This window comes from Stegastes partitus, unplaced genomic scaffold (assembly GCF_000690725.1).
Source record: "Stegastes partitus isolate 25-593 unplaced genomic scaffold, Stegastes_partitus-1.0.2 Scaffold114, whole genome shotgun sequence".
NCBI classification, from domain to species: domain Eukaryota; kingdom Metazoa; phylum Chordata; class Actinopteri; family Pomacentridae; genus Stegastes; species Stegastes partitus.
The window spans coordinates 452972-471849 of record NW_007577845.1 but is presented as its reverse complement, the minus strand read 5'-3'; the positions used below and the strand labels follow the sequence as shown (position 1 = coordinate 471849).

At 45.6% G+C, this 18878-nt stretch overlaps 1 protein-coding gene across 1 annotated transcript in view; it reads right to left on the bottom strand.

Annotated features, from left to right (window-relative positions):
* Positions 1-12878, bottom strand: part of grin3a (glutamate receptor, ionotropic, N-methyl-D-aspartate 3A) — a 54293-nt gene extending 41415 nt beyond the window's left edge. The window contains exons 1-3 of the mRNA XM_008278057.1: positions 12129-12878; positions 3476-3737; positions 2983-3370 (exon numbers count right to left, since the gene is read on the bottom strand). Coding sequence (XP_008276279.1) covers positions 2983-3370; positions 3476-3737; positions 12129-12878 — 1400 coding nt within the window. The remainder of the gene's footprint in view (positions 1-2982; positions 3371-3475; positions 3738-12128) is intronic.
* Positions 12879-18878: the final 6000 nt, after the last annotated feature.

Here is an 18878-nt window from a genome sequence, read left to right as displayed (position 1 = left end):
CACTGTCACAATCACTCCATGAGAAGAGCTAAAAATAATATTTTATTCCAACTTTATGAGCAGCAGTGTAAATATTAATGAAATGAGATGAAATGAATGCTGCTCAGCTTCTTGGGAACTCATAAGAAAACTTTAAAGCAACTGTCCTTGGGTGGTGCTGCGTTTACAATCCACAGGAATCATCTGGTGATGTTAGAAACCAGAAAACACATGCAGGTGGTTCATCTGACCGCTGAACCGTTCTGCTTAAACAATCTGATTAAAGAGGAGCAGAGCAGGAACAGGAAGCCAATGAGATTGTTCCAGTGCACACAATAATAAATACATTTCATAGGATGTGGAGCAAAAGTCAGAGGTAGTAGATGATGGTAAACCTGCTCAACTGATCTCCAATCTCTAACCTAGAGAGACACACGGAAATTGGAAAAAGAACAATAAGTCAACATCCGATTAATCCCCGGAGCATGAATGCAATCAGACAACCCAAACATCTTTATACAAAACCTGAATCAAGCTGCCTTCCTTTATCTGTGCTGGACACATGCAAACATACATCCCTGCCTTTTTTCCAGCCTTCAGATTTCCCTGAGCCAGATATATAACTGACTTTTTAAATCCCTCGTGTATATAACGGCTTGAATTCGACGTCCCACACAGGAACCTGAAGCTCGTGAGGTAAATCCGCTGCCTTCACACAGTCCATGAAAGGTTTCAAACAAAAGGTCCTGTTTAGCAAACTGGTCTTTGTTCTAAATGTGAAACACTGACAAGTTCATCAAGAAAACCAACGTTTGCTTTGTTTTTTTTCCTCCTTATTGAGCTGAAGAAAAGTAAACAGAGTCTCCTCCAGCTCCTCCGAGCTCCCCGTGTTCCAATAATTACCTTCCCGGGATGTTCATTCTGCTGTTTCAGGTGTTTTGAGGAGAATCTCAGTTGGAAAGGTCAAACTCTACTGGTGCTGCAGTGGTGTGTGATCACACAGCCTTTGTCGCTTGTATCTCAACAGCAGAGTGGCGCAGCTGCAGATCACGGCGCTGCTGCTAAACGCAATTCATCACATATCATTTTGCCACACTGCTGCGGTTACTGAGCGTGTACAGCGTGCATTCTAATGCGCCGCGTGCTCGGGCAGGAACACGCCTCTGCAGATGTGTGTTTGAATTATGTGTCTGGTTGGCAAGTCCCACACTGACATCACAGCTGGACTGTGACCGAACATCTGTAAGATGTGGGAGAAGCAGAGTGACAGATACGCAGCAGAGCGGAAAGTGGAGATGGATAAGTTAATCCTGAAGTTAATCCTGAATTACAGCTGCTGGATGGAGACAACCCAGGTTTAAATTATATGTAAATATAAAATAATGACGACGACATCAGCCAAACGTTTTAGCCTTAAATCGCTATGGTGGCATGTTAGGGTGATCTAGCAAAATATTTCTGTATTTCTACTGACCAGGATGCTTCATACAGTTTTAGATATCCTCTGAAATATTAATTTCATTCATTTTGAAGTGGCTGTAATCACGACGGGGGCCTTTGAGCCAAGTCCATAACCCTGTAAACCGATGCTTGGTGTCAACGAAACAACAACAAAAAAGTTTTAAAGCAGATCAGCTTCTTATTAATACTGCAGTGATATTTCTCTCTGAAGGGACGTGTGACCACAAACCACATCAGCAGAATTACTCTCACTACGGGAAACAACAACAACAAACTATGAGCAGCGACCTACACATTTAAAACGTGCTGCAGATTTGCGTCGTGCAAAAAGGCGGGGTTGCTCGATTCTTCTGGTGAATGGCTGTAAAGATTTGTGAAGGATATCTTTGTAACTCTGGCTGTCTAACTCGGACATCCTTTCATGTTTTCCTGCTAGTTATGGAGGAAGTTTCATTTTCTAAGCATGACCAATAAAAAGAAAGCCATGGTTTTTGTAGTGACCAAGTGGAAAGCCTACAGTCAAACGAGTCTTAACCCAAGACAACAGGCACCAGTCTGCATTATATTGTACTGAATCTACTGAACTATTCACTGGCAGCAGCAGATTGAAGGCCATCCTGCAAACATCCACATTTTTAAACAGACGATTGGGGATTCATACAAAGTGCATACGATGATCACCGCTTGCCAACGTCTGTGATTTAATGAGTCCTGAGAGCTCCTCCACAGCTAAAGTGTATTCAGGCATCACCTATTGGGCCCCGACTATCAAATCATGTTTGTCTGTTTTATCAGTTAAAGTCTTATCACACAGCTGACGGATGTCCTTCGTTAGTTTTTGTGGCGGATGATAAAGTTTTCATCTCCAAACCAAGAAGCCAGTTTCCTCCCATCAGTATGTCGCTGAGACGCAGTCGAAGCATCCTTGACTTCACCCTGACCAACACGAAGCTAATTGGTTTAAAGAAACACAAACAAGCCAGAGCTTTTTGTTCCCCTATAGCGAAACGATAATGACCTGCAGCCAGCCATTCTGTCGGACATAATGGGTCGGCTCAGCACGAGGAAAATGCCCCCTGCAGCACAACAGAGTCACCAGATCCTGAACTGGAGGCCTCAAGGACTCACATAAAGACACGACTTGAGTGCAAAGCATTTCCTTGTAACTAAAGTAATTATCAATAAAGTGCCAATAAAGTTTTAGAACATACTGAAGTTACTACACAGCAAAAGATTCCTGGAAAGCAGAAAATGCATTGAAGTTTAAATCTTCTACAAAATGTCTCCCTGTGATCCAAAGTCTGCAACGCTGACAGAAAATGAGATAAATCAGGCGTAACCAGTACCTCTAAACTATCCTTGTCTATGTCTGCTGTTGTTGCCTCGTCCTGTTTACTGTGTTTGTCTTCTTGTACCAGTGCTACATGATGCTGTTCTGTTCTGATGCTGCAGCACATTATTTATAAAACACTACTTTACAGTTTGAGGACATTCCATGAAAGTGTCTGAAAATAATCACTTTGTGTCTGCGAGGTTCCCTACCTTGCCAAGTATTCCCCCGAGCTGCCGTTGCTCTGTTGTACATCCATACAGTTGGTAGTCCCAGGTATGAGTGCCAAGGCGGGATTTTCCAGGGCTGCACTGCCCACAGCGCGAGCCACCAGCTCCAGTGAGTCGTGGACGTAGTGATCCAGAGAAGGGGATCCCATAACCCCGTGGGCCAGCAGCCCCAGGGGCAACCCCTCTGTTCTCAGCTCAGCCACGTTCTGGCTGTCCCCCAACACCCAGTGAAACTCCGGGAGCGTCATCCGGCTGGCCAGCGTCCACAAACGCCGCACCTCACGGATGTCGCACCCAAACGTCACCACTCCCGTTGTGGATGAAGGTTCTCTGAGGGCCTCCAGCTGCCGCATGAGCGCCTGCTGCTGGTCTGATTTAGACGGGGTAGTGGATGTAGAAGAGGACGACAAAGCAGCGGGGGGAAAATAGGCTAACGAAGACAATGACGATGACGCCTCTGCTCCCACTGGGACACCCGACGCCACCGCCGAGGACGATGATGATGATGATGCAGTCGATGAAGGCGACGGGGTCGAGGCGGTGGTCGTCAGGTTGACGAGGGTTCCCAGGTGGAAGCGGGTGTTGTTCTTGATGAGGAAGAGGAAGTCGCTGATGTTCCACTCCTGGCAGAGCAGAACGCTGATGTCCCACCAGCCGTTCATCATCAGCAGCGAGTAGAGGAGATGGGACGTCGGGGCCTCCACGGTCCGCATCGCGATTTGGAAATGGAGAGGATTCTGTGACGAGTTTGTAAAAGGAGAATGAGTGTAAAGGGAGTTGGACGGGCAGATGGTACGGGACAGGAGAGAAAAAATGGAAGTTTGAAAGTCAAAGCAAAAGAAAACAGATAAAAGTACGGGAAGGGGAGCGAGTGGAATCAGAGACGTTGAGATAAAGACGATGGATAGTTAAACAAATAAACAGAATTAGATGGAGGGAATAAAAATAGAAGGGATGACGAAGGAGGAGGGCAAAGAGTTAGAGAGAGACAGATGGATTTCACAGAGTTCAGAGAGATGAAGGGAAGGACGACACATTCACAGATGAAGGATATTGTGAGAAAGAGCCAAATAAGGATAATAAAGAGATGTAGATGTGAGTTGCAACGGTAAGCAAGAGGACAGAAGGTTGGAGAGAGACAAGAGGATGATTCACCAGGAAGGTGAAATGTAGTAGAAGGAAGAGGAGAAGAATTAAGGAAGGAAAGAAAAAAGAAGAGAGGTTAATAAATCCACCAGTAGAATTACTTCCAATTTTAAAATTCAATTTGTTCCTTGAGAACAAACACAGTCTGCTGGATATAATGGATTTCAACCTCCACTTACCTGCTCCCATGAATATCATTATTCACATCATAAGAAATGCACTATATCTATTTTATGTGCACTCACTTCTTTTAGCAATCCCCTAAACTCCACGAAATACAACCGGGATCCATTTCAAAACAGCCCCTTTTCCACATTCGGTTCCATGTAATTTAATTTACACCTGTGATTTGCGATTCATAAATTCATCATTTGATTGATGAGGCCCGGACAGACGGGGTGAAGCAGGGCGCCCATGTGTGAATCCCACTTGGACCTTGAATGTTGAAGTGTGCTGTCTCAGAGTGGAGGAAGTCGCTGGGATGGAAATCCACCAATTGCCCAAAGCAAAGCACTAAAGCCTTGAGCTTTACTATTTTTTAAAGAAATGTCTAAAAGCAGCATCACAGATCCACACCCAGCAGCAAAACCAGTGATAGGTGCAGCACAAAACCCCTGATTATCTCATTATGGTGGCATCTGTGAAGGAAGGGAACGCATCAGGCAGCAAATGAACAGTCAGGTCTTGAAGCAGACGTGTTGGAATCAGGACGAATGTGAGGATCTCAGTGACTTTTGACAAGAGCTAAACTGTGATGGCGAGACAACTGGGTCAGAACGAGGAAGGACAACCAGTGAACCAGCCACAGTGTCACGGGCTCCCGAGGCTCACTGATGCATGTGAGGAGTGAAGGCCGGCCTGTGCTTTGCGATTTCACAGAAGAGCTTCACAAATAGTTGAAAACGTTAGCGCTGGGTGCGGTAGAGAGGTGTCAGAACACACAGTGCATTGCAGGCTGCTGCATACAGAGCCGTGCAGCCAGAAAGTGCCTCTTCTTGCACCCGTCCGTCGCCAAAAACAGCAACAATGGGCACATCAGCTGGAACACGGAGCCATGGAAGCCGGTGGCCTGGTCTGATGAATCACACTTTTCTTTTCACATCATGTTGATTGCAGCAGAATGCATTGTGGGGAGAAGGCAAGCTGGCAGATGCAACGTGATGCTGGTCCTGGTGTTTATGTTCCAGCTACCTGAACAGACTGAATACACCCCTTCATGGCATCACTGATCAGCATGACAACCTCACTGCAAAAACTGTTGGAGGAACACGAGAAGGAGTTCAGGGTGTTGACTTGGCCTCCAAAACCCTCCAGATCTCAAACCAATTAAGTATCTCTGGGCTGCGAGCACAAGTTCGATCCACTGAAGCCACATCTGGCAACTTACAGGACTCAAAGGATCTGCTGCTAACATCTTGGTACCTGATGACACAGGACACCTTGTGGAGTTCCTGCCTCGATGGGTTTACGGCTACATGTTGTGTTAATGTTGTGGCTGGTCGATGTACGCGGGGCAAATGTCGCGATTGTTCCTCCTGCTCTGAGTGTACACGCTGATGCCGTTCAATAGACTGAATCAATAAACAGGATCTCATGGAGTGCATGTTTGTAAAGGAATTGCTAATTGGGAAACGGGCCTCCTGAGATTTTAAATGGGCTTCAGAGGAGAACAACTAAATGTTCTACTAAAGGACCATAAAGGTGAGGTCACCTGTTGGCCCGTTGGGGACTTATTTGGTGTCTTTCACACTGCAGTTGGCAATTTTCCAATCTGAGTAGTACATTTTAAGACTGATTCCCTTCCTTCCAGCCCATCCATCCATCGTCTATACACCGCTTAATCCTCACTAGGGTGGCAAGGCGCTGGAGCCTATCCCACCTGGACAGGTAACCAGTCTATCACAGGGCTACACTTAGAGACAGACAACCAAGCACACTCACATTCACACCTACGGACAATTTACAATCACCAATTAACCTCAGCATGTTTCTGGACTGTGGGAGGAAGCCGGAGAACCCGGAGAGAACCCACGCTGCACGGGGAGAACATGGAGACTCCACGCAGGAAGATCCCGGGTGTCCTCACCGGGACGTGAACCAGTGACCTTCTAGCTGTGAGGCGACGATGCTAACCACAGTGCCACTGTGCAGCCCCTCTCAGGCCACAGATGGTCCCATTTCAGTGGGTTAAATCACCTCATAAAGACTCTAAATTAGCTTGAAGTTGCTAAGCTACAGCAAAACACATTCTTACACATTTTGGTCATAGTACTATTTTCACGTGATGTTCAAAACCATTGAGAGAAGTTTCCTCTGTTGGTGCGCTGACGTCTGCTCTGTGAGAAACGTTTGCTGAAGTTCTAAATGAACAGCTGAATGCACCACCAGTGAGTTTACAATGAAAGCACCACACCGTAGTCACTGGTTTTATATTTATAGCGCAGATGAAATGATGTGAACAGGATCCCTTCTAGTGAATGAACCAACAGTATTCTCACCCACTTTCTTTTGTAAGTCTTTTTTTAGCTCTTTGCTCTGGTTTTATGGCTCACAGCTTTTAAGGAGTAACAGCGATAAACTCACTGCACATTAAAGCACTAAATAGAAAAGCAGTAGTTGAGCATTTAGCTGCTAACAAGGCACATTATTTCCTTCAATAGCTTCCAGACAACAGGTCAGAGCTGAACGGAGTGAACTTCTTCATCGTGTGACCAAAAACCTGCACAAAGGAGCAGATTCGACTGTTTCAGTTTGTTCTGCATCGCGTCCAAACCGCACACTGTTTAACCGACTGTTATGTAACTCCATCGTGGAGAGTAATGATCTGAAATCAATAGTTTTCTGGAGGTCTGGACATAAGGTTGATTTGCTATAAATATAGTTAAATATGGAGGAGAAACAGGCAAAACCGGTCGAACTGACTCGCTCGGTGCCGCGATGCTCAGGCTGCTACGCATACGGTGAGCTGCACCTACACGAATATATGAGGCCACGAGATCAGAGCGGATACGTTTCAGAGTTGACACAGTCATCCCTGTAATGCTTTAGATGGAATTAAATAGGCCGGTCTGGGCTGCATGAGCTGCCAGATCTATTTCAGTAGAGCCTGGCATACTGTAACCAACACACACCCTGGCAATCACTCAACCTGGTTTGTTTGCATGCACGCACACACACACACACACACACACGCAGCTGCTTCAAAGACCCTCTGCTGCTCCGTTTAATTGACTTTACTACTTTTGCACCAGCTTTGCACTAAAAGTCCATCAGATAAATCTATTGGTTCATTTCATTTATCCCATTAATCACTCCGCCCAACAGGCATGCAAATAACACCACATTCATCTGCTTTCTGGGACGGGATTAACGCCGCAACAAAAAAAAGTAGCAACAAAAGCAATAATACGTGTTTTCTTTCAGAAGTCCCGCATCAGGCTACGAAATGTGAATGCAGTCCACGGGGCATCAGACTCTCCTCACCTCCTCTCATCCCCCGGGAGGATTTGAGGATTTATTCTCAACTGCAGCACTTGTGCACTGTGATCTCCATAAATCTGTAACCCTCGCTTTGTTTCTCATGTAAATAAAAAGAGGAGGGAAGAGAAAAAAAGAAGCGACTGCTGGGAAGTGTGGCTGCCGTCTCTCTTACATAAATACAGAGATCTGCTGCTTTCGATGCACCGGGAAATCCCAGCTCTGTTGTCACCGCGCTCGCTTTCATCACGCCTCTCTCCTCACAAATCATTTTTCCTCCTGTGATTTCCACATCCAAAATACATTTGCTGTGACTTGTTGTGCAACGAAACTCTTTGCTGGATGCTACAAAATAATAAAGAAGAAGAAGAAGAAAGTGACGGAATCAGAAGCTGGCGGACAAATCAAATAAACCGGTAACGACTGGGTTATTGATTTGTCTCTGATTAGATGATTCTTTGCGGGAAAAGTGTGAAATAAGAAATGAGTTTGTGTTATTTTCTTTAAACCAGTTTGCAGAAGTTTTCTTTTTTAGAAAACTATCAAGAAGCACATGTTGGAGATATTGCCTGTCCTCAGGGGTCTCACTGCGCCTCCATTCATAATAAAAAAAACATCCTTACAGTCTCTTTAATCCTGCGACGACCTTGCCTCGGCTCCCTTTCATCCCACTGACCTGCTTACGTCGCCGGCACAGTTATTTATGAAGGCACAATAAAAAAGGCAACGGATACCCCCCGCAGTCAGCAATCATTCATCTGTTATCCCCAACAAAAGCTGAGGACGTAATTACTGCGATGTCTAATCAGCGCAATCTACAAATTAATTGATCAGCGTGTGAGATAAAAACATTCCACCCTCGCCGTGTGTCCTTCGGTGTCTTTTGTGTTATTTTCTTCACAGTGAAATTCTTCCTGACAAAAAGCATCCGTGAGCTCAGACGTCAGAAAACGACGACTTTATTAGAATGACTTTAGTTCCGGGTTTAAACCTTCTGGGTGAGTTTGCGTGTTCGCCTTGTGCCTGAGTGGATGTTCCTCAGGTGCTCTGGTTCCCTCCCAGTCCTAAAACACGCCGTCTAAATTGGCTGTGGGTATTAGCGCATTGTTGTCTGTCTCTCTGCGTTAGCGCTACGATGAACTGGCGACATGCCCGGGGTGTGTCCCGCCCAACATCCAGCCCCTCGTGAACCTCCACAGGAAGAAAGAATAGCGGCTAAGTGATGGATGGAAGAAAAGCAGATCGCTCCCTCAGACTCAGCCTGTCAGCAGCAGTGTTGTTGTGTTTCTTGCAGTGTGATCTTTGGTTTTCAGTAATTTGGAGCTCAGAAATAAAGTGCTCTGTCTGAAAACGACAAATTCTGCTTAGCGGCGATCAATATGACCCAGATGTAAGGCGGCGTCTGCAGAAGGAGCTGTTTGAAAGCATACATTTATGGCTTGCTTGTGTCCTGCAGAAGTCCTAGCACACACTGCTAGTTCCATTATTGCAGCTGTTAATGATATATGTGCAAGTACAACACTCCTATCAGCAAAGAGTTTTGCAGAGCTGCGATTCCACCGGTGCACCTCGACACAGAAATAAACTGGCTCCGACGTGCACATCTCATGCCTCTATCGATGACATTGCCAATCCACATGCCCCACATATAGTCCTATACATAAACCTTCTGACATAACAGAAATAGCTGCAACACATTTAACGCAAAAGCATACATTCGTGCATAATCGGATTAAGCAGCAACATGTTGGCTCCAACCCTGTCAGCAAAGACGCTGTGTCTCAATTTACCACAAGCTGGAGTGTTGTCGGCCCAGCATGGGACAGACTTAAAAACTAACTCCTCATATCAGGAACTACTGGAGAGTTTCCTTTTCTCCCAGAGTTTCTCAGTTCCTGGTCTTTCATATGCTAAATTCCCAACTCTGTGCTATCAGAAAAAAAGAACCCCTCTCACCACCAACTCCCAGCCCAGTTCCCTCCACTCAGAGGTCACTTTATCCTTTGCTCCATAAGCTCCGTATTCTCATGCAGCCTCATCATTTTCGACGCTTACATAACAAACTGTGGGCCGATCACATTATCAAAGGTTTCTGGGTGATTCATTGTACGAATCTGAACTCTGCTTCACTCTGACTGTAAACTTTGGTGGGATGAAAGAAGTCAAAGGTCAAACAAAGTCAGAGAAAAAATCACTAACGAGATCCTCTCAAGACATTCAGAAAGTTTTCACATTTCGAAAAAGAAAAAAAAACACACCAGACTGTTTTGGTGAAATTGCTGTCAGCCTTCAGTTGGGATTTGCTGGTGAAACTAGATTGAGTCAGAGGGGAGTTAAGCCATTTCTCTAGACGTCTCACACGAGCACTGCTCAGTCTGCACGCCTGTCTGTTTCCCCGTCAGTCCGTCCGTCCTGCCGTCTCTCCACCCGCCCCTCCATCAATCACCGTCTATCCGTTGGCTTGTCGGCTTCATCTATACCTGTTATTTCACTTGGAGGAACCGGATTCGACTTTAAACACCTGCTGGCTCCTTACAGAGAAATGCTTCCTTGTGCACAGAGCAGGAAATTAGATATTACCGCACACAGACACACACAAACACGCACACAGACACATTACTATAGCCCAGTAGGTGGCAAGTATCCCAGAACCCTTCAGTCCAACTAATGGCTTCGGATGTGTGTGTGTGTGTGTGTCAGTGTTGGGGGGAAAACAACAGTGATGCTCTTTGCCCCTCCCAGGACGGTTGTGTGGAGAAAGTCAAAACACACATTTTGTTGGTCTGCTCTCATTGCTATGCTGCAACTGCAACGTTAGCGTCGCCCAATTAAACCGGTTTACAGTGCCGAGTTACACTAAATCATTTTGTGTGTTTGTGTGCGTCTACTTGTTCCCACACACACACACTCGCCAGGTGTTTTCTCCACAGAGTGATTATTGATGAACCGTCCCGCTGCCGAATTTAAAGTGTTTACACTTTTAACTAATTTTCTTCTCGCGTCTCGTTCCAGCTGCAAACTCCACCGATAATCTTCAATTAGCGTTTTTGGTGCAAGAGTCGATTCTGCAGCTAAAAAAAAAAAAAGAAGAAAAAGAAGAAGAGGACCAGAGCTGATCTGCTGCTAACAGCCAAGTCTGATTCTCATCTCATCACATGAACTAAACCGCTGCAGCCTCCCAACCTTCCCCACAAATCCATAATGGAGACAGATAAAGAAACCGTGATAGCAAACGGATAACGGTCATTAAAAAGCCGCAGGATTTAATATATTTTGTGGTAAAATGGTGTTTCGGTGCCAAGCTGGTGCTGATAATGGATTATATACATGACATTGGGCAATCGAATGCCAGAAGTGGGAAAAAGTTAGAAAGCTATTGTAAAACCAATTTTCTGTGAGGTTCACTCTGTTATTCACTGTTCCTTCACCTCTGCAGCGGCTAAATGACAGAAATGTTATCCAGCTCATAGTGGTTCTGCATGACTGGTCTCTTTTTTTCCTCTCTCTCAGACACAACAGTTGTCCAGGAAGCAGTCAGAGATTTGAGTTAAGATTGATCCAGAGGCTCCCTCACGGTCGAGTTTCCCGACAGCATCCAGTCGGTTTATCGGGTGTGTGTCTGATATTTACTGGGATAGATAAAAAGTTATTATCTCTTTGTTGGAAGGGAAAAGGTGTCACGTAACCTGGGACCTGCTGGAGCGTGTGAGCTCATCCTAACTGTCCAGACGTCACCACACCGGCTCATTGCAGAGTGTTTTCACTACACAGGAGCTGCTGAGCTCTGCCTCTCCTCACACACACAGTGGGATTCTGAACATCAATCAACAAAGCGTTTGTTTGTGCATATATATGTGTACCTCAGGGCATGTGCTGCTGGGTGCACACAGGCCTCCATCAAACATGCTAACCTCCTCCAGAACAGCAGCAGACAGATGCTCTCCTCTGCACAGACAGCCTGCCTGCATGTCAGCACCATGGACAGAACCCGCCTGCCTGTTTTTTTTCTTCTTGGCTCAGTTTGAAGCAATCGAAGCTTCTCTCAGACTTCCCAATTTCATGCTTTATGTCAAAATCGAGAACACAGCAGCTTGTGTCGCCAAATTGTGTCACCACTTAAGCTTCATTGGAGCCTTTTAACCAAGACTGCTGAGATCAATGCTGAGCGAGAACAGAAATGAAGTCCTGCGTCTGAAAGGATGTCAAATACATATTCTAGTGGAGGAAGGAGAGGATAAAGACCACGAGCCACAGGGGGGAGTGCCTCCCCCTCCTCTCTCCTCCGCCTCAAATGTTGGCCACTGATGGCACTTAGTGAATTAGGCCCTATAAATCCACACCAACCCAAGAGAAATAAATTTATTTTCAGTAAATTGAATTGCTTGTCTCCGTGGAGGTTGTTGTTGGACTCGTGCTGTAAACTTGGCTTTTCTTTTACACCTGAACTGGCAAAGTTGTGAAATCAACAGTTAACAGATGTAGCAGGGAAATAACTTTTCCTTTACCTGGCTGTGGCGCGAGAACTCCCTCTGCACGACGCTCACCACCGGCACCTGAAGCGCAACTGACACGAATTCCAACTTCACGAACTCGTCCCGGTTCCGCGGAAAGGCGAGCATGGCGGAAACCCCCTGCACGACCACCGTGTGACACACGCTCTCCACGAAGGACAGCGGGTCCTCGTTGTCGGGGATGCCCGGGGAGGAGAAGGAGAACGCGGGAAGCTCGCCGAGGGCGGATCCAACTGCCATGACGAGCTCCAGAGATAAATTGTAGGGCAGCAATCCGGCCCGGTTCAGAGCCTCCACGGCGAGCAGGACCGAGTCTCGGGGTGCGAACACGCGGTTCTCCTTCACGGTGCTCTCCTCCCGGTGCCGAGCCTGGCTTTTATTCCTGTTCGCGCCCCGCTGACTATTCGCGGCGGCTCTAGTCCTGAGGCTCCCGTATCCAGGCGCACTGGCACTTGTTTTAAACTCCAGCTGCTGCTGTTGCTCCCCTGTCACAGCTCCCTCGGCGTCCCAGTCCTCAGAACCGCTGCCAGCAGTGGCGGAGAGCAGGCGAGGCTGAACGTGCAGAGCCCCCAACCGAACCGTGTGGCCGATTCGTTTCAGCACCTGGCACGGCTGCGGGTGCGAGAGAGCGCACGGCGGGAGAAAGACGAGGGCGCACAGCAGTAGACATATCGGTGGCGAGACACCGCTGCCTGCTCGGGCTGCCGGGCCATTCATCATCATCTTCATCACCACCGACTTCATCCTCCCCGCTCCACAACTGCGCCGGATGCCCCGTCCACCCACTCAGCGGCTGAGCACCGGGGCCGCGCCGTTGGTCCCCCCGCTCCTGTGGCCCTGGCGTGGCGGTCAGACCAGCTGCAGCGCCTGCTCCGGCTCCCGCTCCGGCTCCGGCTCCAGCTCGCGGTAAAGTTGTGCGTTTCTCCTCGGACAACAGGCTGCTGAGGCGCAAAATGAGGCACGAGCCGCGCACAAGCGAAAAATGATCCCCAAAAGTGCCGTTTTTCATCTCAAAAGATTTTCATTATTCAAGCCTCTCTTTTTTTTTTGATTAGGCTGCTACACAGGTCCACATAATTTCCACATATTCCAGTGGTCGAGAAAAGAAAAAATAAAATGAAGCAGAGTGTGCAGGCAAGCCCAGAGGAGGAAATGTCGAAAAAAGGTTAATGCGCATCACACACATTCCAAAACAGTGAAATCCACCAGTGGAGAGAAAAAATGGCTTTATGGCATCGAAGGACAAAAAAAAAAAGAAATCATCCCATTATCATCCACAGCGCAGGGGGCCAAGACAACAGCACTTCTTCTTCTTCCTGAGATTTAAAAAACGTTTTTTTCTCCTTGTTAAACACCAGAGTAGACGCTTTCCAGAGCGCAAGCGCTGCTTGGCTCGAGTCCACCTCTGTACTGACACTTGTACTGGCGAGACCTCCGGCACGGGAGCGCGGTCTTTCTGCACACGTTCCAAGGAGATTTAACCCCGTCCTCACTTTACCCCCCTCCAGAGCCGCCCCCCAACCTTACAGTGGGAAAGAAGTTGCATAATAAACAAGCACATGGGCAAAAAAAACCCGCCTGCTGTTTACAAGCCTGTAGGTTATGTTGTGCATTCACAATCCAAACGCGCCAAAAAATGACATCAATTATGGAAATATTTGTGAGATTTTGCTGCAGATAGTCTGTGTGTTCAGCCAATTTTACGCAGAACCAGACAGCCGCCTGCTCCTAATAAGATTGTTTTATTTAGTCATGCTTACAGACACATAATGAAACTATTAAAAGGTGCTGAAGGGGCGAAAGCTTCCCTGATGTGCATCCTTGTTCCTGAGGTAACCCGCAGGTCAGAGGTCACAGCTGAGCCAATCAGCAGCCTCAGTGCGCACAGCCACCCAGATTAATGATTGGTTAATGTTCTGATGTAGATTAATGATTGGCTAATGGTCAGGCTTCAGAATGAGACGCATGCCTACCGGGATATTAGAAGATCGATGCGCCCTGATCGATCCAATACAGGGCTGACCTCAAAGGATGGGAAGGTAGAGGAGGGAGAGAAAAAATGAGAGAGAGAAAAAGAGTCAGGAGATTTTGACAGGGGAGGAGGCAGGAGATGGTGGCTGTGGGGGACAGGAGGAGCTGCAGAGGCTGTGGTGAAGGAAGATGGATAAGAGGGGAGTGATGGGAGGAGAGGAAGGTGAGGAAGGGGGAGGCAGGGAGAGAGAGAGAGAGAGGAGCTGCAGCCTCTTTAAGGAATCAAGGGTATCAGCAAAACGAGATATTTTATCGAAGAAACCAAAAACAGAGAGGGGAGAAAAAAAAGGGGAAAGAAAATTGCATTTAGAGATATATTCAAGGTGAGATTGTGCTCAAGAGTCTTCATTGCACCAAAAGAATGAAAGCAATTCCTTCTGCTTTCTTTTTTTTTTGCTCTGTGTTGGATATCAGGCCCGTCATATGCTGCAGAAGGCTTTCAAAAAGGCTTCAGAGTCAGAGTGTTAATTCTAATTCCAGCTCTTGATGAAAAGACAGTTCAATCACACAAATGTTGAAGATTACCTCTGCCATTTGAATTAAGCTCAGTGGAGGAAAACTCGCTCGTACTGCTCTCTGGAGGAGACTCGTGTTTGTAGGGACTGTATGGACACACATGTGGGAGGGTTGTTGGAGATCCAGATAAAGGGAGGAGAAGCCAGACTGCTGGGAATTACAATCACAGTGTATTAATTAGAAGGCTTTTGAGGACACTTTTGGCCAGATGACAGTCGCACTTTCATGTCAGTGGATCTTATTGCCAAGCACTCCTTTTGTTTCCCCACAGCTTCAGTAAATTTATAACAAAACATACAATTGCAATGACTATAGTAAGTAAAGTGTGACTCATGTGTTAATGTAGGTTCAGCATCACAAGCTGCCAACTTGTTGAAATTCTGAATGGATTTCTTTTAAGTTGTTTACCTTCCAATTACAGACGATCCTGTGCATGACAACATGTATGATCATTTAATTATGTCACATAATAGCTAATGAGCTCCTGACCAACCTAAAAAATAAGCTTTACTAAGCCTCTAACTTTTTATTTTTCCCTCCTGGCAGCAGCTCTGTCTGTCTACTTTCCGTTTCTTTACGTAACCTCTTGTCTCTCTCTCTTTGTACCTGGCCGTCCTAAAGTCTTTCTGTCTGCAAGCTCATCTGATTTCTCGTACCTGTCCCTTTACCCAGTTGGCACGTCTATAAATCCGCCCTGTCTCTTGTACCTGTGCGAATATCTGTCTGACCTCTGTCTGTTTGAATATTCATCCACGTTCCTGCATCTGCTTTGGTTGTCTGATTTGCTGACACCCGTCTACCTGCCTGTCGATCTGCCCATCTGTCTGTCTCTTCTTTTTTTTTTTGCTCCGTCAGCATCATTGTGCAACCGTCTGTCTGTCTGTCTGTCTGTCTGTCTGTCTGTCTGTCTGCGTCTCTGCCGGGCTGCTCGCTGTTTGGTGCTGCTGCAGACTTTGCTGCCACCCAGATCCCTCCATGGTTCAGCTCTCCGTCCAGTAACAACAATATGAGCAGAAGAAACCTAAACAATTAAATAATAATAATAAAATAAAACATGAAGGTGACAGAAGCTGTTGGACACACACCTGATCTCACTGGCATGAGACATGAAAACAGACGACGGACACAAAATCCTTCCATGCATACAGATTCACTGATTTACATGAAGAAATAGAGGTCGCTGAATTCTTTGCAAGGTCCCAAATGGCATCTGAAGAACAGACGGGCTAACGAAGAAAACAGTTGTGTAAAATATCTGCACTTTAAGAATTAGAGTAAACTTTAAAAAACAAATCATTCATATTTCCATTGTCTAACCAGGTACAAGACCCTGGAATATGTTATCACAACAGGAACCATTAATGGGAGAGAGGACGAGGCAGACGGACGGACATCATGGCTGCACCTGGAACAGTTCAGAATGCAAAAGATCGGATTAGACGGAGAGAAGTGATTGTCTACGCTGGACGGCATGGCGCTTCATTGATTGATTGATTGACAAGCTGCTGATTAAAGGGCAACCAGGCCAAAAGAGCAGCAACAACAAACATAACTAATACCTACAAATACCAGAGGGTGAACACAACATCCATAAGGGACGACGGATTAGAGACCAGGCACAATATCAGAAATGAGTTAAATTTAGGAGCAATCACACCGACAGAGAGTACACATTTTCTTGATACTTTAATTTTTACTTAACGTCGTCCTCGGTAACCAGCACTGACACTTTCAGGGCCCTCTTGAGGCTAAAGGGGCATTGAAATGCTGTTGTGCCTAAATCAGCTCTGAATCTGAGGACAAAGGGTTTGTGGGATATTTTGAGAGAGCAGACTGTATTGATTTTGCTTCTACACATGTGTAGAGAGATAAGGAGGAACAAACCCAGAGCGAGGCTTATGTGTGCATATGTTAAAGCCAACTAGTGTGATAGTGTGCAGACATGCAGAGATAGCCACCTAGCTGCAGCATGTGTGGAGCAGTGAGCGTGATCTGCAGCATCCTGCTTCTTCAGATGCTTCTACGGTGTGTGCACAAAGCAGATCGGTTCATCTAATAAAGCTTTAAAGAATGCTGAAATCAGGAGTTTCCTTGCCTGAAGGTAGAAAAGGGTTTTAATTCTTAACAATAACAATAATAATAATAATAAAAATTTAGTTTCAGCTTAGAAGCAAGGTTTTTAATGTGTACTTTAGATGATAAATTCTGATCAGTAATAATATCTAAATACTGATCTGTTGTCATCATTTCAACATCTCATGAAATCTGAGGTCTCTGCTACTCTGAACATCGCACAAACATACATTAAACACCAGCTTATGTTGAGTTAAATAGGCCTGAACAATGTCAAAAGCAGACCGATAGATCACTGTGTTGTCTGCATAGAATCGAACATGACGTTTGCTGAATCATCACAAATGTTATTCACACATAAAGAGAAGTGGATCTAGTTTGTTACGCCTTCTGATGCAGGGAGGAAGGAAGAAGAACCAGCAAAGTGGACTCATCCAGTTCTAGCTGAGAAGTAGTTTGAAAGTCCACTTACAGGATTCCCACATGAGGCAGTATCGTAGACCGTATCGACCAAGGTGACATGGTCAGCTGTGTCAAAAGCCTTCGTCAGATCAATACAAAGAACTGCACAGTGATTACGGCTGTTTAGTCCCCTGATAATGCATTCAGCACTTTAATCACATATTCATTATGGCGTGTTGTTTTCTGAAGCCTGACTGATGCTGTGATAGAAAGCCATTTGCATCCTCTTTAAGCTTTAACAGAATTTTCAAGGACTTCATTTAAAAGACGTAGTTCAGAGATGGGCCTGAGAGATCCCCGTCATTCAGCAAACACTCATCAGATTTACATTCATTAGGAATCTCATTGTTGGAGAGGACGAGATTAAAAATAGAAGTCAAAGGTTATGAAGTCTGCAGCTAACTTCAGAAAGTCAGAATCAGCTTAGGATCAAGATCCTTCAAGGCTCTTTAGCACATCAAGTGGATAAAATTTAATAGAAATGGAACAGAATTGACGAGAGGTGGTAACGAGTGAGTCCTCTGCTCATTAGGCTGCTCATGAATTGGATGTAAAAGCTCAAATAAGGAACCTATAGAACGTAAATATTGATAAGAAAGGCTGATTAATCAACGTACATGTACAGGTACAGGACAGACATGGTAACATTCCCACATGAAAATTTCACAACGCTCCATGATTTCACAGTAACTTTAAAGATGGGAGAGATGCACTGATTAGTCTAAACCTCAGCCAGTCAGTGTGAGGTTTTTAATTTTCTGGCCTGAGCCCAGGAAACATCCCTCTGAGCGGTTGGCATCCAGACCTTCTCCAAACCCACAAAACAAAAGCCAAATGAATAAATGCATAAATAAATGCCGGTGCTTGTTCCGACTTTTTCCAAAAAAGACCTGTCAGGTTGAATGTTAGTGAACTTTACTTCTCATTTCTGTTTGATGTCACGCTCATAAAAGAACAGAAAACAAAACACAGAACCTTGAGTCTGAATCACAAAAGACAAAGTCTGGGGACCGAATGCAAAAAACATAAATCAGTGATGGAAGGGGGAAGGTGGCACCGCAGACAAAGCTTGTTATCTCTCAGTGTAACCATCATGTATATTTGATTAAAGCTGGAACTAGCAAACACTGTAAGCTAGTGAGAAACAAGGCGACTTTAATAACCTTCAGTGTACTGTATGTATTATATATCTGGTCACCTCCCAGCCCTCCACTGTCACCACATCACTCAGCGTTAATGTCTGACTCCTCTGATTCTTTTATATTCTTTTATATCTTTAAGTTACTGAAGGGAAAAGCAAAAACCAAAGTGTATGTTTGGAGGTTAAATGACCTGATTTCTTTATTACTTTTTGAGAAAAATGTCTGGGATGAGGACTGCGGTACGAGTAGATCATGATTAGTGTTCAGACGAGGTGTCTGAGCCGCCGGGCCGTAAAACAAGCATCTCCCCTCGGCGTCTGACTGTTTGTGTTACCTTGGTCTGCGTGGAAGCCTTGATTCAGTCGAGACAGCGTGAACAAAACCTTCATTTTAATTATTTAATCCTCTCATCACTCTGCTGTCACAGCTCCAGAGCGTCGCCTGAACTTTTTAAAGTGACTTTTTGCTTCCTTTTCTCGCTCATCATCTGTGCTTATTGTTTGCGGGAATTTGGATTTTT